Source organism: Lepisma saccharinum, chromosome 24, assembly GCF_977018435.1.
Source record: "Lepisma saccharinum chromosome 24, izLepSacc3.1, whole genome shotgun sequence".
Lineage (NCBI taxonomy): Eukaryota > Metazoa > Arthropoda > Insecta > Zygentoma > Lepismatidae > Lepisma > Lepisma saccharinum.
Window position 1 is genome coordinate 56,777,066 of NC_139252.1, and position 27,536 is coordinate 56,804,601.

The 27,536-nt window shown below is 37.2% G+C and overlaps 1 protein-coding gene across 1 annotated transcript in view; it reads right to left on the minus strand.

The window, feature by feature from the left end:
• Positions 1 to 9,601: 9,601 nt before the first annotated feature.
• The window catches only part of l(2)41Ab (lethal (2) 41Ab), a 49,045-nt gene continuing 31,110 nt past the window's right edge, over positions 9,602 to 27,536 (minus strand). Inside the window, exons 10-14 of the mRNA XM_083110445.1 lie at positions 27,021 to 27,229; positions 24,827 to 25,042; positions 17,989 to 18,183; positions 16,966 to 17,124; positions 9,602 to 12,763 (exon numbers count right to left, since the gene is read on the minus strand). Coding sequence (XP_082966571.1) covers positions 12,530 to 12,763; positions 16,966 to 17,124; positions 17,989 to 18,183; positions 24,827 to 25,042; positions 27,021 to 27,229 — 1,013 coding nt within the window. The 3' untranslated portion in view covers positions 9,602 to 12,529. The remainder of the gene's footprint in view (positions 12,764 to 16,965; positions 17,125 to 17,988; positions 18,184 to 24,826; positions 25,043 to 27,020; positions 27,230 to 27,536) is intronic.

The window sequence follows — 27,536 nt, forward strand, 5'->3', positions numbered from 1 at the left end:
GACTTAGGTGGGCAGGCCATGTGGCACGAATGGGAGAGGAAAGAGGAGTTGACAGGATTCTTGTTGGGAAACCTGATGGTAAGAGACCTGTAGGAAGGCCAAGACGAAGATGGAGGGACAACGTTGAGATGGACCTAAGGGAAATCGGTAGGGATGGAAAAGAGTATATAGAACTTGCTCAAGATAGGGAAAGATGGAAGGCCTGTGTTGCTGCAGCCATGAACCTTCGGGTTTAAGAAGGCTAGGGAGTTAGTTAGTTAGTTAGTTAGTCATTGTATGGATGTGAAATATGTAATTTGAAATTGATAATAAACAGTCATTCGAAAGCAAGTTATTATGTAAGTAACATATTGAATATTTTTCTCTATTTCAAAGAGGACGGAAATAAGCTCACAAATGGTGTGACTAGTTATATTATAAGTCTAGACTTTGTTTCCTTATGCATTTAATGTAATAAGTGAACACTCACTTCATATGTTCTACAAAAATCTCTGCTGTAACTACATCTTGAAGAAAATACATATATATTGAAGTACTGTAGGTTGTTTCTCTGCCATTCATAACCATCTTTGACGGTGCCGGAAGGGTCAGAAGAGGCAGCAGCGTGAACTGCAGGAAGAAAGGGGAGGGCAAAAAGGTTCTGCAATAATTACAGCAGATTTATTCCTGAATCAGGATTTCCCAACTGAGGAACTATGGAAGTTCGAATGAAAACCATGCTATCTCAGGAACTGATGTTTGCCAGTTGGATATTTCTGTGAATTGTCTTCCCAACTCAGGAAGTTCTACTTTTCAATTTCCAAAGGGGATTCCCCCTCCTCCTTCCCCACAAGCCACACCCAGAATTCATCAATACTGCACATATGTTGCTTCCGCACTTCATGTGTTTGCATAAAAGAGAGAAATCGAAATATTTGTAAGATATTTACATTCCACAGGATGCCTAGTCTCGGTGCATCGTAATGTAAATTTTGCTTCTTTCAAATGGAAATAATATCAGTGGCAACCATGAATCTTTAAAATGTGGTTACATACACATGGGAAACGAAATGCCATTTTTCGAGGATTCGTACTATAAAAATCAGCAAAACAGTCAAAAATTGTTTTAGACCCACTTTATACTTGGATAGACTAATCAGGACAGGACCTACAGCTTAAAGTTGATTCCAAACTACTGTGCAATATGCCTCCTCTGGGAATTTGACCAGGGACCCCTTGATTATCAAAATTTGTTTCCTAGTCCACTTTGTACACAGATAGGCTTACTTACTTGGACTTGGCTTTCAGTTTAAAGTGGGATCTGAACCACTGTGTGCCTCTACCACATTGAACCCAGGACTCCTTGTTTACAACATGACAATGTTACAGGGTGGCTACAAACAAACAGAAATGAAATTCCCTGACTTTTCCAGGACAAAATTTACATTTTTCCCTGACAATTACAAACTAAACTAAATCGATATTTTTGCAAATGGAAATAATAAACTCATAGAGATTCATGTATGGTTTTGTTAAGTACCAATATTATCTTCTATGAAATTGACTTAATTTCTCCATTCTCAATGATTTGAATTTAAACTGGAAAATAGTGAATTTGGAAAATTAGTACCATTCATAAGCTAAGGAAGGATTACGGAATTTTGTCATACGCAGTAAGTTTAAAATAAAATACTTGATTACTTTTAAAGTTACGACTAAATGAGATAAGAGTGAAGAGTGATTGATTAAGAAATACAATTTGTAGCATTTTATAGGTTTGTCGCGTGTTACTCACAAATCCAGAATATAAAAAAGGAAAGTTAAAAATTGTACTTACGTATGTGAGTATAGTGCTCTTATTGTAGAACGACGTTTCAGAGATTGACTATCTCTTTCCTCAGGTTCGTATAAAAACTAAGTACTTGGCATAGTACTGCGTCAAAAATGTAAAATGAGGATTGTGGTTAAGGGTTGGTTAGGGTACATTTAAAATATTAAGTTTTTGCTATTAGAAGTACGTAAAAACCAAGTCGTTCCCTAAAAAAACTTGTACAGTAGACCAATTCACAGGTAAAAAAGTTAAAAAAGTTAAAAATGTAAAAAACCTGCATAAATCACAATGCAACCTGCAGGTTTGGCCTTTCCTACCCAACTGTGCTTATCTTTCCACATGAAGGTCAATTCTCCACGAATGTTTCCCCTCCCCTTAATTTTCTCGTTTCCCCTTATTACATCACAAATCCAACGTGAATTCGCGTTCCTCTCTTGCAGCTTGCATAACTTCCGGAGTGACGTGGAAACCGATATTGGGTTCAATCTTCCAGGCTTTGTCCCATTTTTTGAGGAAATTGATCCACCCTTCTTCCAAATTTCCTTCGTCCCTATTGAGATTATTCTTCCCCCCCCTACAAATACTCGCTGTTTCATACACGTTTCTTCCTAATTTCCTCCCCTGTTTTCTGATTATCTCTTTTTTTGCGATTCGATGCGCACTTTCCAAAATGTGTTCTGAGAGACCCGTTTTGGGTACTTTTTCCCTTATGTCCTTTTCATGCTCACTCCATCTTTTACCCATATTTCGGCCCGTCTGTCCTATGTACTCCTTCCCGCATTGGCATTCTATTCGATAAACCCCTTTCTGTTTTTCCGGAATTTCCCTAGTTGTCTTTCCTTTCTTATAATCGGTGAAGTATTTTTCTACATTCTTTGGTGCTTTCATCCCGCAAACGTTTCCAAAATCTCTCGTTATTTTTCCGATTTTTTTCCGATACTGATTGATGGTAAGGGATGCCAACGTACTTTACCCTCCTAGTTTCGATTTTTTCCCCTTCTTTTTGATCCCCTTCTTTCCTAATAATTTTCCGTGCTCTCTCCGCTATCTTATCCATTTCTCTATTTGTGTATCCGTTTTTTAATCCTGTTTTTCTTATCCACCGAATTTCGTTGTCTTTTTCTTTTCCATCATTGCATAGTCTACCGGCCCTAATAAAAAAGTTAAGGAATACATTTTTCTTTGTTATTTCTGGGTGTGCCGATTCCTTGTTAAGGTATAAGTTCCCCTTGAAAGAAGGGAATAGGATTAGAACAGGAGTACATCATAAACCCCTATAGGGGAACTTATATATTAACGAAGGCAGCTTTGGAAAAAACAGGAATGGGTATTAAATATTATGGGAGATACGTTGATGATATCTTGATTATAGGAAAGGGGGTAGCACTGAACAAGGTTTTTGAAGAATTAGAAAAACAAGACGAAAGAATAAACTTCACTAGGGAAAACTTAAGCGATGGAAAAATCAATTTCCTGGATCTTAGTATCGTGAAAGAAGGGAATAGGATTAGAACAGGAGTACATCATAAACCCCTATAGGGGAACTTATATATTAACAAGGAATCGGCACACCCAGAAATAACAAAGAAAAATGTATTCCTTAACTTTTTTATTAGGGCCGGTAGACTATGCAATGATGGAAAAGAAAACGACAACGAAATTCGGTGGATAAGAAAAACAGGATTAAAAAACGGATACACAAATAGAGAAATGGATAAGATAGCGGAGAGAGCACGGAAAATTATTAGGAAAGAAGGGGATCAAAAAGAAGGGGAAAAAATCGAAACTAGGAGGGTAAAGTACGTTGGCATCCCTTACCATCAATCAGTATCGGAAAAAAATCGGAAAAATAACGAGAGATTTTGGAAACGTTTGCGGGATGAAAGCACCAAAGAATGTAGAAAAATACTTCACCGATTATAAGAAAGGAAAGACAACTAGGGAAATTCCGGAAAAACAGAAAGGGGTTTATCGAATAGAATGCCAATGCGGGAAGGAGTACATAGGACAGACGGGCCGAAATATGGGTAAAAGATGGAGTGAGCATGAAAAGGACATAAGGGAAAAAGTACCCAAAACGGGTCTCTCAGAACACATTTTGGAAAGTGGGCATGGAATCGCAAAAAAAGAGATAATCAGAAAAGAGGGGAGGAAATTAGGAAGAAATGTGTATGAAACAGCGAGTATTTGTAGGGGGGGGAAGAATAATCTCAATAGGGACGAAGGAAATTTGGAAGAAGGGTGGATCAATTTCCTCAAAAAATGGGACAAAGCCTGGAAGATTGAACCCAATATCGGTTCCACGTTACTCCGGAAGTTATGCAAGCTGCAAGAGAGGAACGCGAATTCACGTTGGATTTGTGATGTAATAAGGGGAAACGAGAAAATTAAGGGGAGGGGAAACATTCGTGGAGAATTGACCTTCATGTGGAAAGATAAGCACAGTTGGGTAGGAAAGGCCAAACCTGCAGGTTGCATTGTGATTTATGCAGGTTTTTTACATTTTTAACTTTTTTAACTTTTTTACCTGTGAATTGGTCTACTGTACAAGTTTTTTTAGGGAACGACTTGGTTTTTACGTACTTCTAATAGCAAAAACTTAATATTTTAAATGTACCCTAACCAACCCTTAACCACAATCCTCATTTTACATTTTTGACGCAGTACTATGCCAAGTACTTAGTTTTTATACGAACCTGAGGAAAGAGATAGTCAATCTCTGAAACGTCGTTCTACAATAAGAGCACTATACTCACATACGTAAGTACAATTTTTAACTTTCCTTTTTTATATACAATTTGTAATTTATCAGTCTCCTTATACATTCTCGGGATTATATGTTGATATTTCCACTGAGGTTTGGAACCCTCTGCTTGCAAGAACCATGAGTGCGAACTAATTTTTCAATGCATAAAGCTACTTCTCTGTTCTCTGTAAAGCAAACAACTGAATCGAACAAAAAAAAGTGTCATATTTCCTTACATTATCAATGTGATTTCTGCTTCAGTACAGTATATCCAAGTGAAGTACTGTGAAACTGACAACATGCAGTTATACCATTAATGCTGACGAAAAGGGTATGTAGATATTAGAAACTTAACGCAAGGAATTTATAGAATTGCATTGTATAGGTACCTGATTAGCTAACCACATATTAAAACAGGAACACTAATAATAAAAGCTTCTGAAAGTTCATATACGAGTAGCATCCTGAAAAAAGCTCCAATGGTGCTATAAGCAGCACTAGTGGTCGGAGAGCAACACACACACACATGCAGGCAGTAAGAAGTGGCATGTAGCTGTAATCTGGTAGAGTTGCAATGCAACCATTTTAGGACATTTCTAGGTTAAAGATTGCAGCTCTCATACAGTCTCCCACCAACTGTGATGTAGCCTACATTCCACGCTCAGAATTTGGCAGAGCCACCAGCAATCGTGTGAGGTGTGCAGACTGGACGTCGTGAGTGATAGTATGGTCAGACGATGGTGCAGACAATTCACGGAAGGCCAATCGAATGTGCACAACCCCATACAGCTGAGTACACACTGGCCCTTTGCATCACTTCAGGTGAGAGTTCTTTAACCACTCCCTGTACAGCCCTATCCTTGAATGTACCGACTTTCATCTCTTTGTTTAACTGAAGAGGTTTCAGGCAGGGCAAGGATTTGACAGCTACACTGCGGTAGAGATAGTTCCAGTCTTTGCTGTCAAACACATATATCATGGGCATACAACATTTAGTGCAATGCTACGACAAATGCCAAAACAACGAAGGTGATTATGCCGAAAATTAGGTTAGGACTCACTGTTACTAATGCAATAAATTACAACTGATATTCTTGTTTTATTTATGCGTAATCAGTAGGGACCTTGATATATTTTTTTTCAAATTGGTGGATTTTCTTATTTTTTATTTTTTACTATACGGTGCTATTTTTCCCAAAATTCACATTTTCATTTTAGCGCATTTTCTGGCAAATATCTGAAATTATACCTTCATGGTGTTTTTAAACTACTGTTTCAAATTGTAAGTCACATGGCTTACGACTCTTCGTAAGAGTTCGATATCTTGAAAATTATTTTGGGAAAGTTATTTTCCATACCCCTTTTTTAATTTTAAGGTAAGGATTTTAGATAATGGAATTTTCCCCGTATATACTGAAGGGTGCATAATAACCATAAGTGGCAACGCACCCAAAAAAATTAAAAATCAATCAATCTCACGTGACAGATACCGATATATTATGGCACCAAAAATTGGCATTATCTTTTTTTGACTTGCTAGTGTTACGTTTCCCAAAATTCGCGTTTTTGTTTTAGAACATTTTTCTGCCAAATATACCAAAACGTAATACTCCATTGTGCTTTTAAACTATTACTTTAAATTGTAGGTCACATGGTCTACGTATTTTCGTGACAGTTTCATATGTTGGAACAGATTTTTGATGAAGTAAAAGTAAAGTGCTCCCCTGCACTTTTCCATGAAGGTGGGGGTGATGTGATCAGCACCACGCTCTTGGCTAAATTTATCCCTCAAGGTACCAGCTTCATACGCTGCTGGGTGGGCCCGGTGCAGTTTGAATAGGTAAAAAACATCCCGCTTCTCCCCGGCAGGGGAACGACCCCGGGTCTGTTGCATAGTGGTCAGACGCCCTAACGACTGAGCTCCATTTTTACTCGCTCGACAAATGCCGATGGTGCGCACTTGGTAATTCAAAACATATCTCGTGCGACAAATATGAAGATGTGGCTCCCGTGTGAAGGTAGATACGCACTCGATCTCCTGTTAGAATGCTGCCACTTTGCTCTGTGATGCACATGGTTTCGATAGAAGTTAAAAAAAAAATGTGGGAAATACATGATTTAATGTGGCTGTCAGAATTATTCCATGTACGAATAACTCTATAGTTTACTCTTGAGTAAAATGTTGGAAAACTTGCATGTTCTATGTACACAAACATGGCCTAGAAAAGACAAGAATGTTGGATTTCATGGAATTTTTCGTTGTTTTAGGACATTTCTTTAAAAAAAATTGCTAAAAAGGCCAACAATTCGCATTTTATGCCAAATTCGCATTATTTAGATATTTCGAACGGGCGAAAAATGTGTCCAGACATCACTGCAATTTCCTAAACATAACTTCGCAGAAATTACCTTTTTCACGGTTTTGGTGTTTGCAAAAAATCAATGTCCCTACTAATTGAAAATTACTTTCTGGCCACCCCTCGTATAAATCAGTAGATGGAAAGTGAAAATTTAGCAGGGCTGGCAGAGAAAAGTCAATTCTTGAAGAAAGTGATTTGCATTTATGATTGAATGATTCGAGTAAATATGATATTAAAATATTTAAGTATTTATTATTAGTATTATATTTCATAATATTGGACATTATCCTTACTCAGTGAGAGATTAATGACCATCTCTCACGAGTTTAAACAGACAGGACAGAGAGTGGCGTCAATGTCATTACAATACTAGTGTTGCAGTAAAATTGAGGTTGGGAGCATGCACTTGCCAAATTTTTACAACATTCACCAATGCAGGTTTATGTTTCACTATTTCGTGATAGTATTCAATATATATCCCGTTGTGTTGGATTCTTCTTGATATCTAAGAATAGTGCAATGTCATTGTAAACGTATGTTAACTTGTGCGAAACCAGTCATATGTCAGGATGATGAAAGAAGACCTTCGTAAGCACTGCTACATTAAATAAGGTGAAGTGAGCCAGAAGAGTAATAAAATTTCAGCAGCATATTTGCAGTCCAAAGCTCTTCTTGTTTATGCATACGATTTTGTAGCGAGATACTCTGTCGGGTGGCAATATTCGACAAAAATCGTATGTATCAATGGAACCTATTTGTTTCCATGTTCCTTCAATTTGCCCAACAAAATGCCTTACTACGACGTCCGACAACTATCGGACGGCGCCACCCGCTCCCATCCCCTCCATCTGTTGACAGGTTCCCTTACTACTCCCATACGGACAAAAAAAATATAATTCAATACATTTTCCACGTAATATTTAGAGCCTTAACCTTTACTCTCTCGATGATACCATATGGTATCATCAGAGTAAGGTCGTACTGGCCTGATGATACATGGTGCTGATAACGAAATAAATGTGCTTTTTGGACCTTCATACTCTTATGTTTGGATGGAAATTCTGACACAGGTCTGGAGCAAGCCTGGGAAATTCATATTGATGACCAAGCTCCCCCTCTCCGGAACATATCCATGCCACATTTCTGAACAGTTTCACATTTTGGCTCATTATTCAACTTGTATGGCACCCAGGAACATGAAACGTGTTTCAATCTCTTTGGAAACGTCCATTCTTTGAAGAGAATACTAAGGTTTGCGCCTTCTCCCAAAAATAGCGGAAGAAGAGAGGGCAAACTCCAGATTTTTATGTTTTTTCATTGAAATTCGGTGGTCGCTCCCCCCAACCCCCCTTCCTCGGTTCGGCGTTCTGAATTATACACGGTTGCATGCTATGATGTTTTAGCTGAAAAACAAAACATATCCGAAGTAGATTGCTCCCATAGTGCCCGAGTTATAACAATTTTCCTCCAAAAATGCAAATTACCTATTTTTCATAAAAAAAAGTCACATTTGGCTTATTATTCAACTTGTATGGCACCCAAAAACATGAAATATGTTTCATTCTCTTGAGAAATGTCCATTCTTTGAAAAGAATACTGAAGTTTACGCCTCCTTCCCAAATAGCGGGAGAAGAGGGGGCAAACTCCAGATTTCTATATTTTTTCCCCATTAAAATTCGAGGGACATGCCCCCCAAGCCCCCCTTCCTCGGTTCGGGGTTCTGAATTGTACACGGTTGCATGCTCTGTTGATTTATCTGAAAAACAAAACTTAGATTGCTCCCATAGTGACCGAGGTATAAGAATTTTCCTCCAAAAATGCAAATTACCTATTTTTCGTAAAAAAAAATGTTCACATTTTGGCTTATTATTCAACTTGTATGGCACCCAAGAACATGTAACATGTTTCATTTTCTTGAGAAATGTCCATTCTTTGAAAAGAACACTAAAGTTCGTGCCTGCTCCCCAAAATAGTGTAAGAAGAGGGTGCAAACTCCAAATTTTTATGTTTTTCCTATTGAAATTCGGGGGACATGCCCCCCAAGCCCCCCTTCCTCGGTCCGTTGTTCTGAATTGAACACGGTTGCATGCGCTGATGTTCTAGCTGAAAAACTAAAGTTATCCGAAGTAGATTGCTCCCATAGTGCCAGAGTTATAATAATTTTTCTCCAAAGAGTGTTCGAATTTAAAATTCCCGCCGAGAAGCCCAGGCGAGAGAAATTTCTCTCTCTCTCTCCTCCTGCCATCATTGGTTTCTGGCGCCGTGGTTGTGTTGCGCATAAAAGGGGCCTAAAAGTTGAGGCCGAAACTTACGAACGAGATTTCCTGTTTCCGTGCAGAGTTCCATAACGATATCTTTGAATAAATATTTTTTTTAAAAAAAGGTCAATGAAGTCGAAATTCCCTGACTTTTTTTGACACCTCAAATTCCCTGACATTTCCCGGTTTTCCAGGTTTTCCAGGTCTGTCGCCACCCTGATGTTAGCACCATGCCATCTGGGAGGTTCAAAATAAGCAAAAAATCATCAAAGAGAGTTGTTCTCCACACCATGTGAAAATTTTTTTGTGTGTATAGGAATATCCTGTATATGAGTGCACACACACATATATGGAATTCTCAAAGAATTTATTTAATCATCTGTACAGTATAAAATTACACCTTAATGCACAATATAATTATAAATAATAATATGTACAAAAATATTAATTCCTAATCCTTACTGGTTTATGCATTGGCTTTGCAAGAAGAAAGGGTTCCTATATACCGGAATGGTTTAATGATTTCACCTTTGGTGCAAGTAGTTCTCGGTTTGATCCTCTGTGACAACACCTAAATGCACAACTTGAATTAATTATGTGCCAGAATTGCGAGAAAAAGCACATTAATTCAAGATAAATTGAAGCTATTTTAATATACTGATTATCTCACAAGACAAAAAGTCCAGCTTATGACCATATGGGTTAATTGGGACTGGACCTACAGTTTTTTTATGTAGGAGGTACTGTGGAATGCACCTCCTTTGGAAATCGAATCTGGGAGTCTGTTGTTTACAAGCCAAAAGCATTAACCACTGTGCTGTTGGGCAAGCCCAACCATTCCATAACAGAACCTAAGAAACTAGGATTTTCATGGCACACTGGAATTTTCAAATTATAATATTTATAATTATTTTATATTAAATGCACTCTACCATGTGATGTATGTTCTGGTATGTGCACAGCATATCAACTGAAACAAAATGTTTACAGTGTTTCATAAAATTCTTGTCTGCATGAACAGGGATGGAAGAATATACATCAGAAAGTGATTAAATCCATTCCTTGACCTGGCCATCTTGAATAAACAGGAAGTGGAAATATCAAATAATCATCATGTTGCGAGATCATTTATTTTGGAATGTTGTATCTTTTAGATAAAGAGTTCCTTTTGTGATATTTTGTATCTTGAACTGAAGGTCTGCATGAAGAATAAATATTTCCAGATGTATAATTATTAACATTAATTTATGGTTTGCAGTATTTGACTTCTATTTTAACTAGCGTGCTCTCTTTCTCTCTCTCTCTCATATATCATAATTTTACCTCACAAAGTAGCTGTCACTTGGAAGTTAGAAACTAAAAATAATGTTCATGATAAATTTGAAAAATTTCATTATTCATGGGTACCACAGTTCAAGATGGAAAATTATGAAATTTTTGCTGATACAGATAAAGTACTGATATAATAAGTATTAATAAACAACATTCTACCAATCCAATATAAAATTGCAAATGTTCCTTAACAAACATAAATGGTTTGTTAACCTCTTTGATTAATAATGTCTAATTGCATTTCTTGAATTTGAATTAAAAATTTTGGGTGCATCAGCACTTAGGCTATTTGGTACCTTTGACACTATACGGGGCCCAGCCCTTACCATAAAAAAAAAAAAGCATGTCTGAAAACTAAAATATCCTTACCGCGGTTAAAAGCTGAGCCTGTAAAGGGACACTCAGTACAAACAAGGACAACACACACATATTCCTACAAAGATTATACTGGCCGTATGTCCAGATGCCAGAGCCTCGTTCGTCTGCAAAAAGCAGTCCAGGGTGTACTACGTGGAAGTGAGGTTGACAATTGGGCATACTTGGTGGAAGGTTCACCCCTTACACCCCTAATTGCATTTCTTTCTCACAAGTAATTATTAATGTTATTATTTCTACTACAGAAGTTTTATCAAAGGTCTGACTCTCACCCTACAAAAATTTCTGGCAACGCCCATGCCTACCATCCTGTAACTTCTCTGGGCAATCATCAAAATGTATCTGAAAAAATCGGAAAAATAGCAAGAGATTTTGGGATTGTTTGCGGGATGAAAACCCCAAAGAATGTAGAAAAATAATTTACTGATTATAAGAAAGGACAAACAACGAAGGAAATACCGGAAAGACAGAAAGGAGTATATTGAATAGAATGTCAATGTGGGAAGGAATATATAGGACAAACTGGTCGAAATATGGGTAAAAGATGGAGCAAACATGAAAAAGATATAAAAGTTGCCAAAACAGGTCTCTCGGAACACATATTGGAAAGCGGACATAGAATTGTAAAAAAGGAAATCATTAGAAAGGAAAAGGGAAAGTTAGGAAGAAATGTGTATGAAACAGCGAATATTTGTAGAGGGGAGAAGAATAATGTTAACAGAGATGAAGGAAATTTAGAAGAAGGGTGGATCAATTTCCTCAAAAAATGGGATAAAACCTGGAAGATTGAACCCAATATCGGTTTCCAGGTCACTCCGGAAGTTATCCAAGCTACTCGAGAAGAACGAGAATTTATGTTGGATTTGTGACGCGATAAGGGGAAATAGGAAAATAAAGGGGAGAGGAAAGCGTTCGTGGAGGAGTGACCTTCATGTAGATTAGGAAGCACAGTTGAGCAGGAATGCCCGAACCTGCAAGTTGTACATAGTGATACATACAGGTTTTTAGTCTTTTAACATTCTTAACATAGGAATAGGGTAATTGTGCAAGTTTTTAGACAACGACGAGTTTTTTTTAAATACGTCTAGAGGGGGGATATAATATTTTAAATGTATCCACACCAACCCTTGTCCACTATCCTTTTATTACATTTCGACGTGGTACCATGTTAGGTACCTAGTTTTTTATACGAACCTGAAGAAGGGGATAGTACCCGAAACTTAGTTCTAAAGAAAGGAAAATAGGAACAACATATGTAAGTACAGTTTCTAACGTTACATTTTTTAACGTCTTTTTTATATATTGGGCAATCAAATTCCACATGCTTCTTTTGTTATGTTCACATCTGATAACATCTTTCTTACTCTGTCTGTCCATTTAATCGTCAACATTCTTCTGTAACAGCTGATTTCAAAGGCTTACAGTCTTTTCCTTTCACTTTCAACCACTGTCCACGTTTTGTGTCCAAAAAAGACTGTGCTCCAGACAAATGCCTTCAGCAACGTCTTCCTTATACCAAAATCTATGTTCCTGGAGGTTAATGATAGTTTCTTCTCCTAATATATCACATTTGCCTGTGCTATTCTACTTGTGATTTCATCAACTCAGATCTATGGAAAAATGTTATAAAAAAAAATCATACTTAAATTTACGAAACTCCTGTGCACAGAGTAACCTTAATTTTCGCCAACTGAAATTTCAAAGATGGGAAGTCGGATGTAAGAGTTTCAATAATACTGCCCAGATCGGAATTAATTTTCTTCTGCCTCTCGATCTCCGCTTGCTGAGCGCTTTGAGTACGATACAGGACGCGATGCCGACCTTCTTTCAGATCCTGGTACATCTTTACTCTACTTTGTTTCCTCACAATTGCCTGAAGATTCTGAAATACAAAAGTAAGGGTCTGATCAATTCACTACTTTTTAAAATTTATGTGTGCATAGTATGGCTGAGTTGATATGTTGAACCGATACTGAAATAAAGAGACCTCAAACAAAAGAACCTTTCCCTAGGATTTGGTACACACAGTAGATGTATTATTTAAAAATTTTTGCGAAAAATGCAGGCTCTACCAGGACTCGAACCTGGATTTCTGGCATACCATGCCATTGTTATTGTGTCATTGGAGCAATGACACAATATGCCAGAGACCCTGGTTCAAGTTTTGGTCAAGCCTGCATTTTTCACTAAAATTTCTACAAAATAACTTTAGGCAACAAGCTTCAGTCATCTCTCCTCCATCCATTCAGCTCGGACAACTCACTGCCCCTCCAACTGAGAACAATGCACAGGACACACAGCTTAGTGCAATCTTTTGTGTGGTTATACCACTGTTGCTACTATCACCAATTCCCACTGATAGAAGTACTCATATTTTAAAATATTGTAAGAAATAGGTCTTCCATTTGAACTGTATCATAGCAGGACCTCCCAGATGGTATAGTGGTAACGTCAACACCTTGTAATCAAAGGGTTCTTGGGTTAGATACCTGATGGAGGCACAAAGTGATTTGGATTCCACTTTAAACCATGGGTCCAGTTCTGATTAGCCTATTTGTGCATAAAGTGGACTTAAAACAACAATTCAATCAATCAATCAATTAAAAAAAACTCAATCAATCATGAATCATATCAATCTACCACAGTTTTGCTTTAAGATATTCATAATTTCACATGAGACAATCATTTAACCTAAACCTAACTAAGCTTCATGGTGTGACAGCCTTCTGAAGGTCAGAGCCTGCCAAAGGGCTTTTTGTTGGGTGATGCCTGCTCAGCGCATCGAGTCCCATTGCTGCCGTTTTTGCCTTTTGAGACAGGACTACACGGCTTCTTTTCAAGTAGCTCCACAATTGCCCTCATGAATTTTTTGGAGCTCACACTGTGAATCAAACATGAGACCAGTTGCACCAAAGGCAAGAACGCTAACAATTCAGGTATGTGGGAGCCCAAATCATTTAATCACAAATTGCTTTTCTCCCGATAATGTTCTTGCAAAAATTTTGAAAATTATGCAATTGGCATAATTTCCATGATTTTTATATTTTGCAAAAGTGCCGCATGGCATTTTTACAGACTCAGGGTTGCTACGTGTCTGGAAATGTCAGGGAATTTTGCAGGTCGTCTGGAATTTACGTGCATTTCGGAGTCTGCAAGAGAAAAAGTTGCAAAATGAACAAGCAGTTCACTTCCACTTCTGGATTCGGTTCTTGTGATTCCACTCCCAAAAAAGATTCAGTTTAGAAACTTGTTTCTTTCATTCTTATGATTCTGTCTTGTGCAAAATTATGGTTCCTTCGAATTTCTGTAATAAATTTTCACTTTTATAATAGTAGATATTAGAAAGAATATCAAAGTAAAACTTGCAGTCTAGATATTTCATTGATAACTAAAGCACATTCACAATATGATCATAATTGTCAGAAAGGTTGGTGAAGATGAGGTTATCTATCGTCTATTATTTTATAGATCGTAGTCTTGTTGGCATTTCCTATAGAATTCCTATATGCAATAAAAATTTCTCCAGATGGGTACTTATAAATGTAAGCAAAAAGGCAGCGTTTTCTACGACACCACAAATCTGCCAGAAAATGAAAAATTGTGTACGGTTTATGAACTTTTTTTGTTGTTTTTATATTTGTAACGAGCTAGGTGGGCGCTCAATTAAATAGTAAAAAATATGGGAAGACGCGCAAAGAGGCCGTGGACACAAATTACACGCACCCAACCTAACGGTTACAAATGTCGTTGTTTGAGGTTAATGACACGTATTTTTTACGGTCACCTCAGTCTCAAGTGAGAACCAATTAAATCGGGACAATGCGACGCGTTAAATAAAACGGTTTCTTCGTCTTGACGTCAAGACTTGCCCTCCTCCTTCTCTTTTCATAATCACGTAAACCTTGAATTAGAATGTAAGTTTTGCCACGATTCCATGTTCGAACAACCACAACCTCATTTTGTACAATTTATAATCTAAGGTACAGTTTATGGTATGGCAAACAAACACGTACTACAAGAAATAGATTGTGACGCGTGGTCAATTTTATTATATTAACCGCGCAACGGAGAATGGTTAATATTTTTTCTCATTCCAGTAACAAATACATCCATGTAACTACAACAATTCTTTCTTTGATGAATTCAACAAATGTTCAAAAGTTTAACATTCCTCTGTAACAATATAATAAATTAGTTAAACGAATAACATGCGTATACAAATGAATGACGTATACAAAATACCGTTAAAAGTTATAACATCAATTCTTGGCTTTTGTATGACCACAACATTCTTGGGGAAAAGGGAACCCTCAACTTTTGATGCTCTTAATCCTTTCGTCAAAAATGCATAAAGTGCTTACTTGTGCGCTAGAGAGCCAACAGAAATTAGTTAATTGTATTCCCCTCCTTTTTTTATATCCCCAATTAATTACGGTCAGTGCTTGCCTTGCGAATAAAAGGGAATGAAACAAAAGTCACGTCACAACCTATCAGAGCAATCGCGACGACGCAATGCCAATTGGGGGGAAATCGTCAATAAAACTTTCCATTTGAGTTTTCCTTTTTTGACATTCCGGCTGGTATTGCAACTCGTGGTTTGTTGCTGAGTGACACGTACATTTATCGGGAAACACTTCACTGTTCACTACGTTATGGTTGCAAAAGTACATACCTCGAAAAATGGAACAATCAGGCTGCGTGGCACATCGACGGTGGCAACTAGAGAACCGAACGAGACCTTCCAAATATTCCTGTCCACGTACATCCACAGTATCCTGTACTCCTGCCTCTATACTTCCTTCTTGAGATTGCCCAGTCACGTCTTCATAGCTTCCGATTCCGTTCCAAACACAAGAGGACGACGATCAAAACGGCCAATTGTCAAAAATCTGTTTCACATGGTCGTCTCCTCTGCTTACTGTAGTTCCCCCAAAAAAACCAACTGGAAACTCCACGTATTGCTCCTCACTCAAATATGAAAACACAGGGGCAGCTACACGCCGTGTTTGAACGAAAAAGCGTGGTCCCCTTCTACCGAAGATCATCGAAGCAAAGATGAGGCATGTCTAGCCATACGAGTTCCTGCTCACCCACGAGTCGAGGTCGTGACTTCTTACTCCTATGCAGCTGACGAACTGATTTTTCCTTTCGATCGTGATCGCACAAAAAAAAGGGAATTTACCACTGAGGGCCTCTAGAGGTCAATCGACCAACTAGGCGCCAAATAACAGACTGACGCACAGGCGTACCGAAGAATGAGGGGAATGTGGGGCTTTTTCACGCGATAAATTAACGTAATACTTTTTTATTACAGTTTGCGTGGAAAAACGTCACATATTGTGGAGATCTGTTATGGTGAAATAATGTACCTCTGGTACCTTAGCCTGAAGGATAGATGCATGAGATTGTAGCACCCAATACATTTGATGCTGATTGTATTTCACATTTTACTTTTTGAATTTTCACGTGTTCTTCTGTGTGTAGAATGAAATTTGCTAAAAAAAAAAAGTTGTGATAATGATAATTAACGGATTATATATTTAATTGAAAAACACAAGGTTCAAAAGCAAAAATCATGATGATAAACATGTCTGGAAGAATTTCATTTTTGGACCGGAAAACCTGGAAATGTCAGGGAATTTCATAATCAAAAAATCGTAGCAATCCTGAGACTATGCGAGATACCCAGACTCCAGAATAGTGTTGGTAAAATTATCGGAAATTTTAACACTAAACCAATACACCAAAGTATCTGTATTATTCATATTGGTAGAGTATCTATTAGTCTGTCCAATCCGTAGTGTAATCAAACAACATATAATGCATTTACATGTTACAGCTATTCTATTATCAGATAATTAATTGTTCCCAACTACAGTGGAACCTCGATTTTACGATATTCAGGGGACCAAGCTGAAAAAAATTAAAATGCGGGAAAATGTAAAACCGAGGAAAATATCTTGGCAATTTTCTATGTTGGGACCACCAAGTTTGAATGTAAAATGCTGAAAAATGTAAAATCGAGGAACTTAAAATCGGGGTTCCACTGGACACAGTTTTCCAAAAAATCGTGTCATTTATCACCTGGTGCCTCTGCAACAAGCCGACCTCTATTTGCTCGCCCATGTCATTAGATGCCTCCTGGAGGTTTTGAAGCTCCTGCTGCTTCTCATTCAGCTGCTCTACAAGCTCCTTCTGCTTACTTTCCAGCTGAGCTATCTTCTCTTCCTGGGCCCTGGTCTCCTACAAATGTAAGGGGAAAGTTTTCAAATCCACATTGTTATTTGCTGTGTAGGTAACTTATATATCTACAATGTAAAATTGGAAGCAGAATTTAACCCTCTCCAGCACACTATGAGAATTTCGGATTGGTTGATTTGGTTTATTTTACTCTGCTTTTCTGCTACATTTGGCTGATCGTGAAGATGATGAGTGATGATACGATGAAATTGATGAAGGGTCACTCACAAATACCCATGCCCAGGCTGGGATTCGAACCTGTTATCCCTGGCGTCGTAGTGTGCTGTGCTAACAACTCTGCCCTCTGTCACGGAGACCGGCTATGAGAATTTCTGAAACAATTAGTTAAAGAAAAAAAATCAAAATGGCCTCTGACATCTCAGATTTCGATCATTTTTAGTAAGTAAATGAAATTTATGAACCCAAAGAACTTAAATTGCAGAAAAATGTAAAATCTGTACCATAGTGCTGTTTTAATGGGACTATGAAGGCTGTATGTATAATGCAAGAAAATGTAAAAATAGTTTCCACTGTGTATACCTATCAAGTTGCAGGAGGACCCATTTTGAAGACAAAAAGTCCATATAAAACTTGGTAAAAATGATATTTTGAACATTTTTTGATGGTACATTCAAATTGTTCAATGGTTAAAGTTGAATAAACAGCCTGCCTACCTTCCGCCCCACACGCAACTTAGTCCTAATATTTGTGAATGTTTTCTTGGTCTCAACAGTAGTCAGAACAGGCAACAGCAGGTTTGAGGCAGTTGTTTTTAAGTCACGGAACCTCTGCAATCATATTTATAAAACTGAAAAGAAAAAAACAACCTTTGTAACATGAACATAAAATATGTACATCACCACTTACATTATTCATTTGCTTTATTTTGTTTCGTAAATCTTCCAGCTTCTTTTGAAAGTTGCGCCGTGTGTACTCAATACCTTGGATGCCTTTCTTTTCCCGGGCCTCTGTCCTGTACACCACGGTGTCTCTTCTCATAACGCAGTACTCCAGATCATGAACCAGTTTATCCTGGACTCTCAGAAGCTGGGAATAACGGACCTACAAGTGGAATGACAAATAAGGTTTATTGCTACACCACTAAACTAAATTAAACTCTGTGGCCCAATAATTCTTTGATGGCGAAGGTCAGCTAGCATTTTTTGCTTCGCCAACTCTGTTCAATATATTGGGTCCCATCACAAGTGGCAATTTCTGCCTATTTGCAGAGTGCACGCTGAAGTAAATCTGTAATCAAAGTTATTCATTGAATGCCATCACATTAAATGTTCACACACCATGCCCACTTTGCTATGCTCTATGCCTTGCAGACATTCTAAAAATAAGAAGCAAGAAAACAATGGTGATCAGTAGGGCTCGGAAGTTGAGGAAAAATCTTTTTTTTTCCTAGTGTCTGAAAACAAGCCCCAACGTAATATATGTTCATTTTGGGTCATTGTAGGCCAGAAAAAGGTGGGTTTTATTTGTCCTTTTTAGCCTTTTCCGGTGTTTTTTGGCTTATTGGTCCTTTTTTAGCCTTTTTTTTAGGTCTTAACGGCTTTTTTTTTGCAATTTCACCTTCTTTTGACTACGTTTTTACTGCCCATTCTCAAATCGAATCGTCATCAGTTCATCACCTCAAACATCCTTTCTGTAGTAAAGAAATAAAAAAAAGAAAGAAAGAAACATATTTGAACCATCCCTGAAACGAGAGAAAAATATTTTTGGACGACTAAAGCAAGGTCCTTTACAGTAGCGTACGCAGGATTTCATCAAGGGGGGTGTTATTTCGAAAACTTTCTACAAATTCACATTACCATTGTTTTTATTATACTTTAATTAATTAATTATAATCATAATTAATAATGCTTGTAATTAATTATTTAGTTTAATTACTACTAATAATTACTACTAATGCAGCTGCTATTTATGAAAGCAATAGAACAAAATTACATTTTTTTTGTTTCTTTGTTACGAAATAATTGTCTAGTCAACGGTTATTTATATATGATAAGTGAGACATTTTAAGTGTGAAGAAAATCCATAAAAACAAGCAAATATATTAAATTTATTGAAATAATCAAAATATGAAACTCATTCACGGAGCCACGGTGGTGTAGTCTGACAACTTCGTGGGAGATCCGGATTCGATTCCCGGAATTGGTTAGAATTTATCCATCTTTGTCTCCGCATTTAAATTACCCATGGAACTCACCCAGGATGATGATGAAGCGCGGGAATACATGTTGCTAAATTCCACTGATTCTATGTTTTCGTTGAAAAGTAAGTTTATAGACATTCCAACACATTTATCACTTCTAGGTGATTCACAAAGCACTTCTTCAACATTATTTAATGATGTGGATGTAGACTCAGTATCACTTGAGAGTTCACAAGGGGATGTGAAATCAGTACCGGGAAGAACGTTTGCAATAAGGTCGGCACACTGTGACGAAGCAAGGAATTTTCACAATTCTCGCGAGAGTCACTAGGCGACTTTTTGCAAAAAAAATTGCAAACTTGAACTGTGTGGCCGCTTAGATTGTGTTTGATTGTGTTTGGAATGTTGTGTTTTTCTTCATGCTGCATGGGAATAATAATTCAAATTATTATCATTATTATAATTACTGTCGCAGTAATACTCTTTGACTGTGATAAATTAGCCATTTTTATTGTTTTTCTACAGCATTTTACATAATATTTCAAAAGCTCAAGGGGGGGGTGTTAAACCCGGAAACCCCCCCCTTGCATACGCCACTGGTCCTTTAAACGTAACTTGTCTGGAAGGTTGCCCTGTAAGTGGCAACTTTCTCTTGTTTTGAAGCTTTCAGCATGGTGTATACGACCAGATAGCATGCGCCTGCAAAGACCTCAAGTCAGATAAGGAGGTACCGTGCAGAGGGAGGGGGTGGGGAGGATAAAACTGAAGTTATTAATTAATTTGGATCACATTTATACGTCCTTTTTCTTTATTTTTAGGTCCTTTTTTTTTATATTTTTAGGTCTTTTTATAGGTCTTCAACCTCCGAGCCCTAGTGATCAGACTTGAGCATCTTAAGCATCACCCAGTGCAAAGCTGCTTGGCTCTCAAATGGCTGTTGCAACACAAAGTATAGTTGTTTAGTATTTCTGAACTTGCAATTTTTTTGCTAAAGCAGAAAATACGTGTTATAAAACATGCCAATTTTAATGTTTTAATGTTACGGGGTTTAATCCCCCTCCTTAAGCTTGTGAAATATTATCAAAAATGCTGTGGGGAAAAAAATTAAATGGCCAATTTATCACAGTTGAAGATCTGGGACAATATTATTACAATTACTACTACTACTACTACTAATAATAATAATAATTTGAATTATTATTTCCATGCAGCATGGAGAAAAGCACAGCATTCCAAACACACACGTCTTTCAGAGTGAATGCCTTGAAAATTAACGCGAATTCTTGAAAATAAAATATGAGGGCAACTATGATTTAAAAAAGGAAAAAGTTGTTTTGTATCTCAGTTCCAACAATGTTCAATACACTGGCGTACCCAGGATTTTTTTTTCGGGAGGGGCTGGAATAATAAATGTGGATAGCACATGGCTTCGCTTTGGAGGGCAGGATGCATAAAAAATTATTTTGTATTTTTGGAGCTTTTCAGTCTATTAAAATTGTATTCAAAGACAAAAATGGTAATTGGGACTCACTTTAAAAGAGGTTTTGCAATTACACATTTTAATTTTTTAAAGTTCTTAATGGATTTTTATTTGAAAATTCTGATTTCCTCAAAATTTCGGTAGGGGTTGTAACCCCATCAGCCACCCCTCTACGTACGAGAGTGTTCAATGAACGTGTATTTTTTTTTGTGCGAACAATGAGAATAAACTAAAGAAAGTTCTTGGTTTGTTGTAAGTGGCTAAGGTATAGACAAAGGCTAGGCGGACAAGAATACAGTCATCAGTCCACCTTCCCATTGTTTACTGCAGCACGTTTGAATGTCTCTCTTTAAAATGCCTCACCTTGTTGACTAGACAATTATTCAAACGACAATAAGCTTAACTATTGGAAAATGTTTTGTTGGCATCGACCAGTGAGTCAATCCAGCCGGAAAAAATCCAACCAATTCCGTGAATCGAATCCGGATCTCCCGTGTGGTTGTCAGACGCTCTACCGACCAGACCACCGCAGCTCCTTGGATGAGTTCCATACTTTGATTATTTCAATTTATTTAAATATATTTTCTTCTTTTTAAGGATTTTCTTCACACTTAAAATGTCTCACCTCGTTGACCAGACAATTATTTCATAACAAAGAAACAAAAAAATGCTCCCAGAATTTGATAAAAATCGAATGACTAAAAAGTAATTTCGTTCTACTGCCTTTATAAATACTATCTTTATGTAGATCTCTATTACTTAATAATAGTAGTGGTATTAGTAATATTATTATTAGTAATTCAGCTAATTAATTAATTATAAGTATTATTAATTACTTATGAGTATTATTATTTTATTAAAGTAATGGTAATGTGAATTTGGAGAAAGTTTTAGAAATAACCCCCCCGTCCTTGATAAAATCCTGCATACGCTACTGCACTAATGTACATATAATATACCAGTATAGCCTATAACCTATACAGTAGAACCTCAAATTTACTTTTTTCAGGGGATCAAGACGAAGAAAGTTAAAATGTGGAAAAATGTAAAAGCAAGGAAAATTTTATAATGTTTGCTATGTTGGAACCATCAAAATTGAATGTATAATGAAGGAAAATGTAAAAACCTTGAACATAAAACCAGGATTCCACTGTAGTTGTAAGATATAAAACATGAAATTGGTCAAATTATTGGCAATTTTCAAATATCAGTGTATTGTGATTATGGTTTGGTAACTTGGTCCTTTGCCAGAATCGACCTAGACTATTCTAAACTTGAATATAAAATTTTGCCATCTTAGTGACCAAGTGCACTGATTGCTCAAATCACATTCATGCTACTAAATGTTCCAGTTTCAAGTCCCAACCTGACCTTTGAGAGTGGCCCTTCTTGAATTTCATGGAATCATCTTTTCTCCTCATCCTTGCAATTAACTTGAAAAGGTAGATAAACAATGTTGAATAAGAAAATGAAATACCGGTGGTATCGTATCAGAAAGTATCAGTCAGATTTTGATCACCAATACTTCTCGTAGTGTCTATTTTCCAGGGTCTGCAGAAATGATATGGAACATTTTTGTGGAGTTTAATTATTCTGGAAATTATGCAAAATAGATAACTTTAGATAATTTTGCACCAATATTATGGGTAAAGGTTGATTTCATAATTTAATAAGCTATTTTAATATTCTAATTATCTTATGCATACAATAAATGTAATTTATTGTTACACACCACAAATACATTAAAGCAAAACTATGATAGACTGATGTGGTATAATTTTCATAGAATATTTAGATAATGATATTTTTAAATATTCTGAACTACTTTGATATTTACATTGGTAGGAACATAAGGTTGTCTGCATTTGTATCAGTACCAAAGTTGTATCAATAGCTTTCAGGCTGAAGCAACCGGCGACAAGTGATGAGTGTTGGAAGCGAACCTTCAATAATCAATGCAACCCTTCGAACTGAAGTAACTTGACAAGCTGCACTTATCGCTTGTTGCTTACATGTCACTCAGACTGAGGCATTTTCTCAATAACGTGGAAGAATTATGATAATGACATAATATTAACCACATATTCCAGCCCTGGCCCCCTATTTTTGCACAACTATATGCTAATCTCTAGAACATTGCAATATTATGGAAATCTCTAGCAATGTTTTCTTGTACCGCAAGCAACATCCCAATCAATAAAGTAGGATGGAGTCATTTTTAGGCATATAGGAGATAAAATCGGCAGGAAGACGGCATTTACCGCCTCTATTCTTGGGATGGCTTTTGCTACTTTTTGTATAGGCTTGCTTCCTTCTTATGAAAAAAATATGGATATTTGTGCCGTTATGGCTTGAGCATAAACTGCACCAGATGAAGGACAAACTCTTTTAAAATCTTGTGCATCAGTCTCATTGGCGAAACTAACTTTACTTTATTTATCAAAGCAGATTGCATATCAACCGAAACATGTTTTTTATAACCGGTAACAAATTTATACTTAGTTTACGCTTAGCACTCTAAATAAGAAAATTTAACGGTACTTAGATATTTCAGTTCCCTAGGTGTGATTTCTAAGACTATTCATTCATCTGGAAGTCTGCTTGGTTCCTGTATGCAGTACTATATATTGTTTACATAAAACAGTGCAAGTGTAGGTTAGAATTAATTCTCGGTGAGGTGAGGTCCCCGACTGAAACTTGCCCCTCCGCCACTGGATCCGCCACTGCCAAGACGACAGGTTGCTCAAAAGAATATTTATAGACATGTTATAACAAGAGAAGAAGGAATAGAAGACCAATGCTGTTGAATATTTGAGGTGGAAGATTACAGAGGAAGCCACTGGTCACAAAGAGCTGAAATGCTGAACAGAGAAATTGTCACAATGTTGAAAAATTGTATTTGCATTTTTGTTGTTTAGTGTCGCTTTTGTGCCACCGAGATAAAATTGAAGAGATGTTTACAAAGAACACTCATATGCTGGAACGCAAACCTGGGAACTTTAGTGGTGAGATTGAAAGTCGACTACCTATTGTTCTCAATCCAATGCATAGCTATATTGAAAAATTACACACCATTAATAATAATAATAATGATAATATGAGGTTTGGCTAGAAAAAAACCGGACTGATGCTATGAAATCTTTTATTCGGCATTTTGTACAACAGGAACTTTATCTCCTTCAAAGTACTCCCCTGCACGATCTGTACACCGCTCCATACGAATTTTCCATTGCTGGAAGCAGTGTTGCCAGTCATTTTCGGAGATCATGTTCATTACATCCGTCGCTTTTCTTTGCACAGCTTCTACTGTCTCAAATCTGGTTTCTTTTAGGGCGGACTTCACTCTGGGGAATAAAAAGAAGTCACAGGGAGCAAGGTCCGGCGAATACGGCAGATGTTCTAACACTGGGATGCCATATTTAGCCAAAAATGTCTTCACTGACAGGGCCGTATGGACAGGAGCATTGTCTTGGTGCAGAATCCATGACTTCCGTTGCCACAAATCAGGTCGTCGTCTTCTTAAAATTTGTCGAACACTTTCTTTGTCTATTCCTGTGATTTCAGCAACTGCTCTAATGGTCAATCGACGATTTTTTCGAATCACATCACTCACTTTTTGAATGTTTGTTTCCATTTTCGACGTGCATGGTCGTCCTGAACGTGGGTTGTCTTGGATCATTTCCTGTCCTTCTTTAAACCGTTTAAACCACTCAAACACTTGTGTGCGTGATAAACACTCATCCCCGTACACAGATTTTAACATGTCGTACACTTCTGTTGCGGATTTCCCCAGTTTGTAAAGGAACTTCATATTGACACGCTGTTCCATTTTAATACTCAGCATTTTTCCGACGGAGCACAGACGCACGTTCCGCTTTGTCCAAGTGCCACAGCAAAACTGAGAGGCCTGCACCCAGGGCAATTAGTCATTCTGTAGGCAGGGTATGGTAGTATAGAATCATGCATTGCTCAACCTTCGCGCATTCGTTGTTTGCCAATAGCAACATCAATCCGGTTTTTTTCTAGCCAAACCTCGTATAAGCAACACGAAACTATTAACTTACCTCCATTCTGCCTATTTCCGAGATCATTTCCCCGACTTCTCCAGTGCGATGCTTCTCCTCGAGAGCCGTAGCCTTTGCTTCTGATGCCATCTGCACTTTCTTCTCCCACGACAAGCTCTCTCTTTGCACATCCATTAGCTCCTCCGCCAGCTGCTGCTTCTCTTGCTGTAGGTCCTCCAACTCTGTCTGGAGCTGAACTGCTTCCATTTCAGCTTCCTAGGATATGCAGTACTATTATTATTACATATTAATGATGGGAGTTATGTTTATACCAATACTAATGGGTAGACTGTACACGTTTAGGCAGTATAAAACCATGATTAATCTTGCCACAATTTATTTATTTTTGCAACATTACAGATCGACTAGTATGAAATTTTAACCAATGTGGATAAAGCAATTATATAAATGTTACCAATCTAATATTAAATGGTTATGTTCCATGAAAACCTGAATACTTCATTTACATCTATAATAATATGACTGTAAAACAAGAAACAGCATATTCAAAATTTTACTTTGCAAAACCAGAGTACACATATTATAACTTTCATAAACGTCTAGAAGGGCGTGACAAAGGGGGTACAATCCCCCCTCCCCAATGGAAAATAAATGTTGAACCTACAATTATATATTTTACACAAGTAATTTAATTTTAGTTTCAGTAATTTATGTCAATTAAGGAACATGAAAACTTCAAACTGAAGGACTGTTTTTTGAAGGAGCAATGCTATTATGGGGGAAAATATGCATCGTTCACTGCACCCTGGAAAAATACTTTGCTTGCCCCTCCATGGAAAACATCCTGTAGATGTCCATGATAACTTTACATTCATAAAAAAATAACAAAATGGCAGAACACAAGTCATTTGTACAACTATCTCATAAGCAACAGTTCAGAAAATATACATTACAGATGTTTCATGGTGGTGTTCTTGGATATTTGACTTAACTTCATGCAACAGGTCCATGATGAAAGAAGAAGTAAATTTCTTGTGTGTGTGTTTTGTTCCACTGAAGTTCCCAGCCATGCAGCTAAGCCACTTTAGTATACCCGTGGAAATGACTGCTGCAAGTGTGGGGAAGTTAATCTGCATGTTGGCTTCTCATGTGGCCAAGTATGAAGTTACTGTGCCATGTGCACCTCATGCAAAGCTAGAGAAGCACCAAAAAAAAAAATTATGCAACAGTCAGTCAGTCAGTGTGTGCGTGTGTGAGAGGAGAGAGAGTAACATTTGTGTGAGATTAAAGCCTCTTGTAGACTCACTTGTTTCGTGATCAGTAGGAAGTAGATCAATTTCTATCATTTGTTGCATATGGCCATCTTGATCAATATTATTTTAAAATAAATCCAATATTTACTCACCCTTTTTTACATTCTGAAGGATTAATTGATTGATTGAATTAAAATTGTTGGGTGTATTGGCAGATGTGGCCATTTTGTACCCTTCAATGTGTATGGGGAAATGTCTCCTCATCTAAAATTCTTAAATATGGAGAAACTAGTACTCACTTTTATCCACAAAGCTGTTTTTTTTCTTTTTCGATTAATTTCAGTGGCCACTGCCACCATCCTCGTTGGAACTTGCTGTACTGTTGCTTAGCGTGCATCTTTTGTTTGTAGTTCTCTGGCTGCCGCTAGGTGCGCTGTTGTTAACTGTGCGTCTCGGTCTGTGTCGTCTGCTATTAACATTGTGAGTACTAGTTTCTCCATATTTATATACTACCGCATCTCTCTTTTCCCAATTATGAATAAAATTCTTACTTAAAAATTTAAAACAAGGGATGAAAAAAGGCCCTTGAGAAAAGTTAAAAGTGCATGGTTTGTAAAGGGATCTGCACAAGACAAGCACAACACATACAAAAGTAAGTAAGGAAAATCTAAAAGCTTCCTCACAGACTGTGGAAGAGTTTAGCTTTTCGCAAAAAGCAAGAAAACATTTCATAAAGCACTGTCGTCATCTCCCAACAGGGATGACAAACAGTTGTGAAGATTAAAAGTCTGCCTGAGGAATGCAAAATCGGCATATTCAACAATAATATGCTGAATACTTAAAACATCATTATAAACACGCCACATCGAAGGGTCCAGCCCTTGCAGCAAGTGAGAGTTGCGGAGAAAAAATCTTTCTTCTCTAGGAATGAAAACATAAAATTATGCTGAGAAATAAGTTTCATTTTTTGCATGTATTACCTTGAGAACACTAAGGAAACCATGTTGAATCAATGTATTTTCTTTGTCCATTGCTTCTTTGCTCCCTCTTCTTTCGTAAAGTTGTTGGTTCAGCTCAGTCAATTTGCGAAGATGCTCATTTATTGATTTTTCTATTTTAACTTCCTCTTTTTTGTGAGTTTCTACAGTTCTTTCGACTTTCAGAACTTTCTGTTCCAAAATGGTTACCTCTGGAAAACAAATTCAATATACTTTACTGAGGAATCTTTTTAATTTAATTAACAATCATAGCCAGGAATAAAACATGTGAAACTGAAATATTTCATTATACAAGCTCTTGTAATACAATATAAGTTGATTAACCAATGGTCACAGAAAGAGACAGCTTCACAACAAACAAAGATCTAGGAAGAAATCTTGCAAAATTACTATTCTCTCCCTTCTACATTTTGCATCAAAAACTTCACACAATTTCACTTTAAGTTCCCATCACTATATTACACAAGCTCTATACTGTATAATGTCGGCCATCTTTTC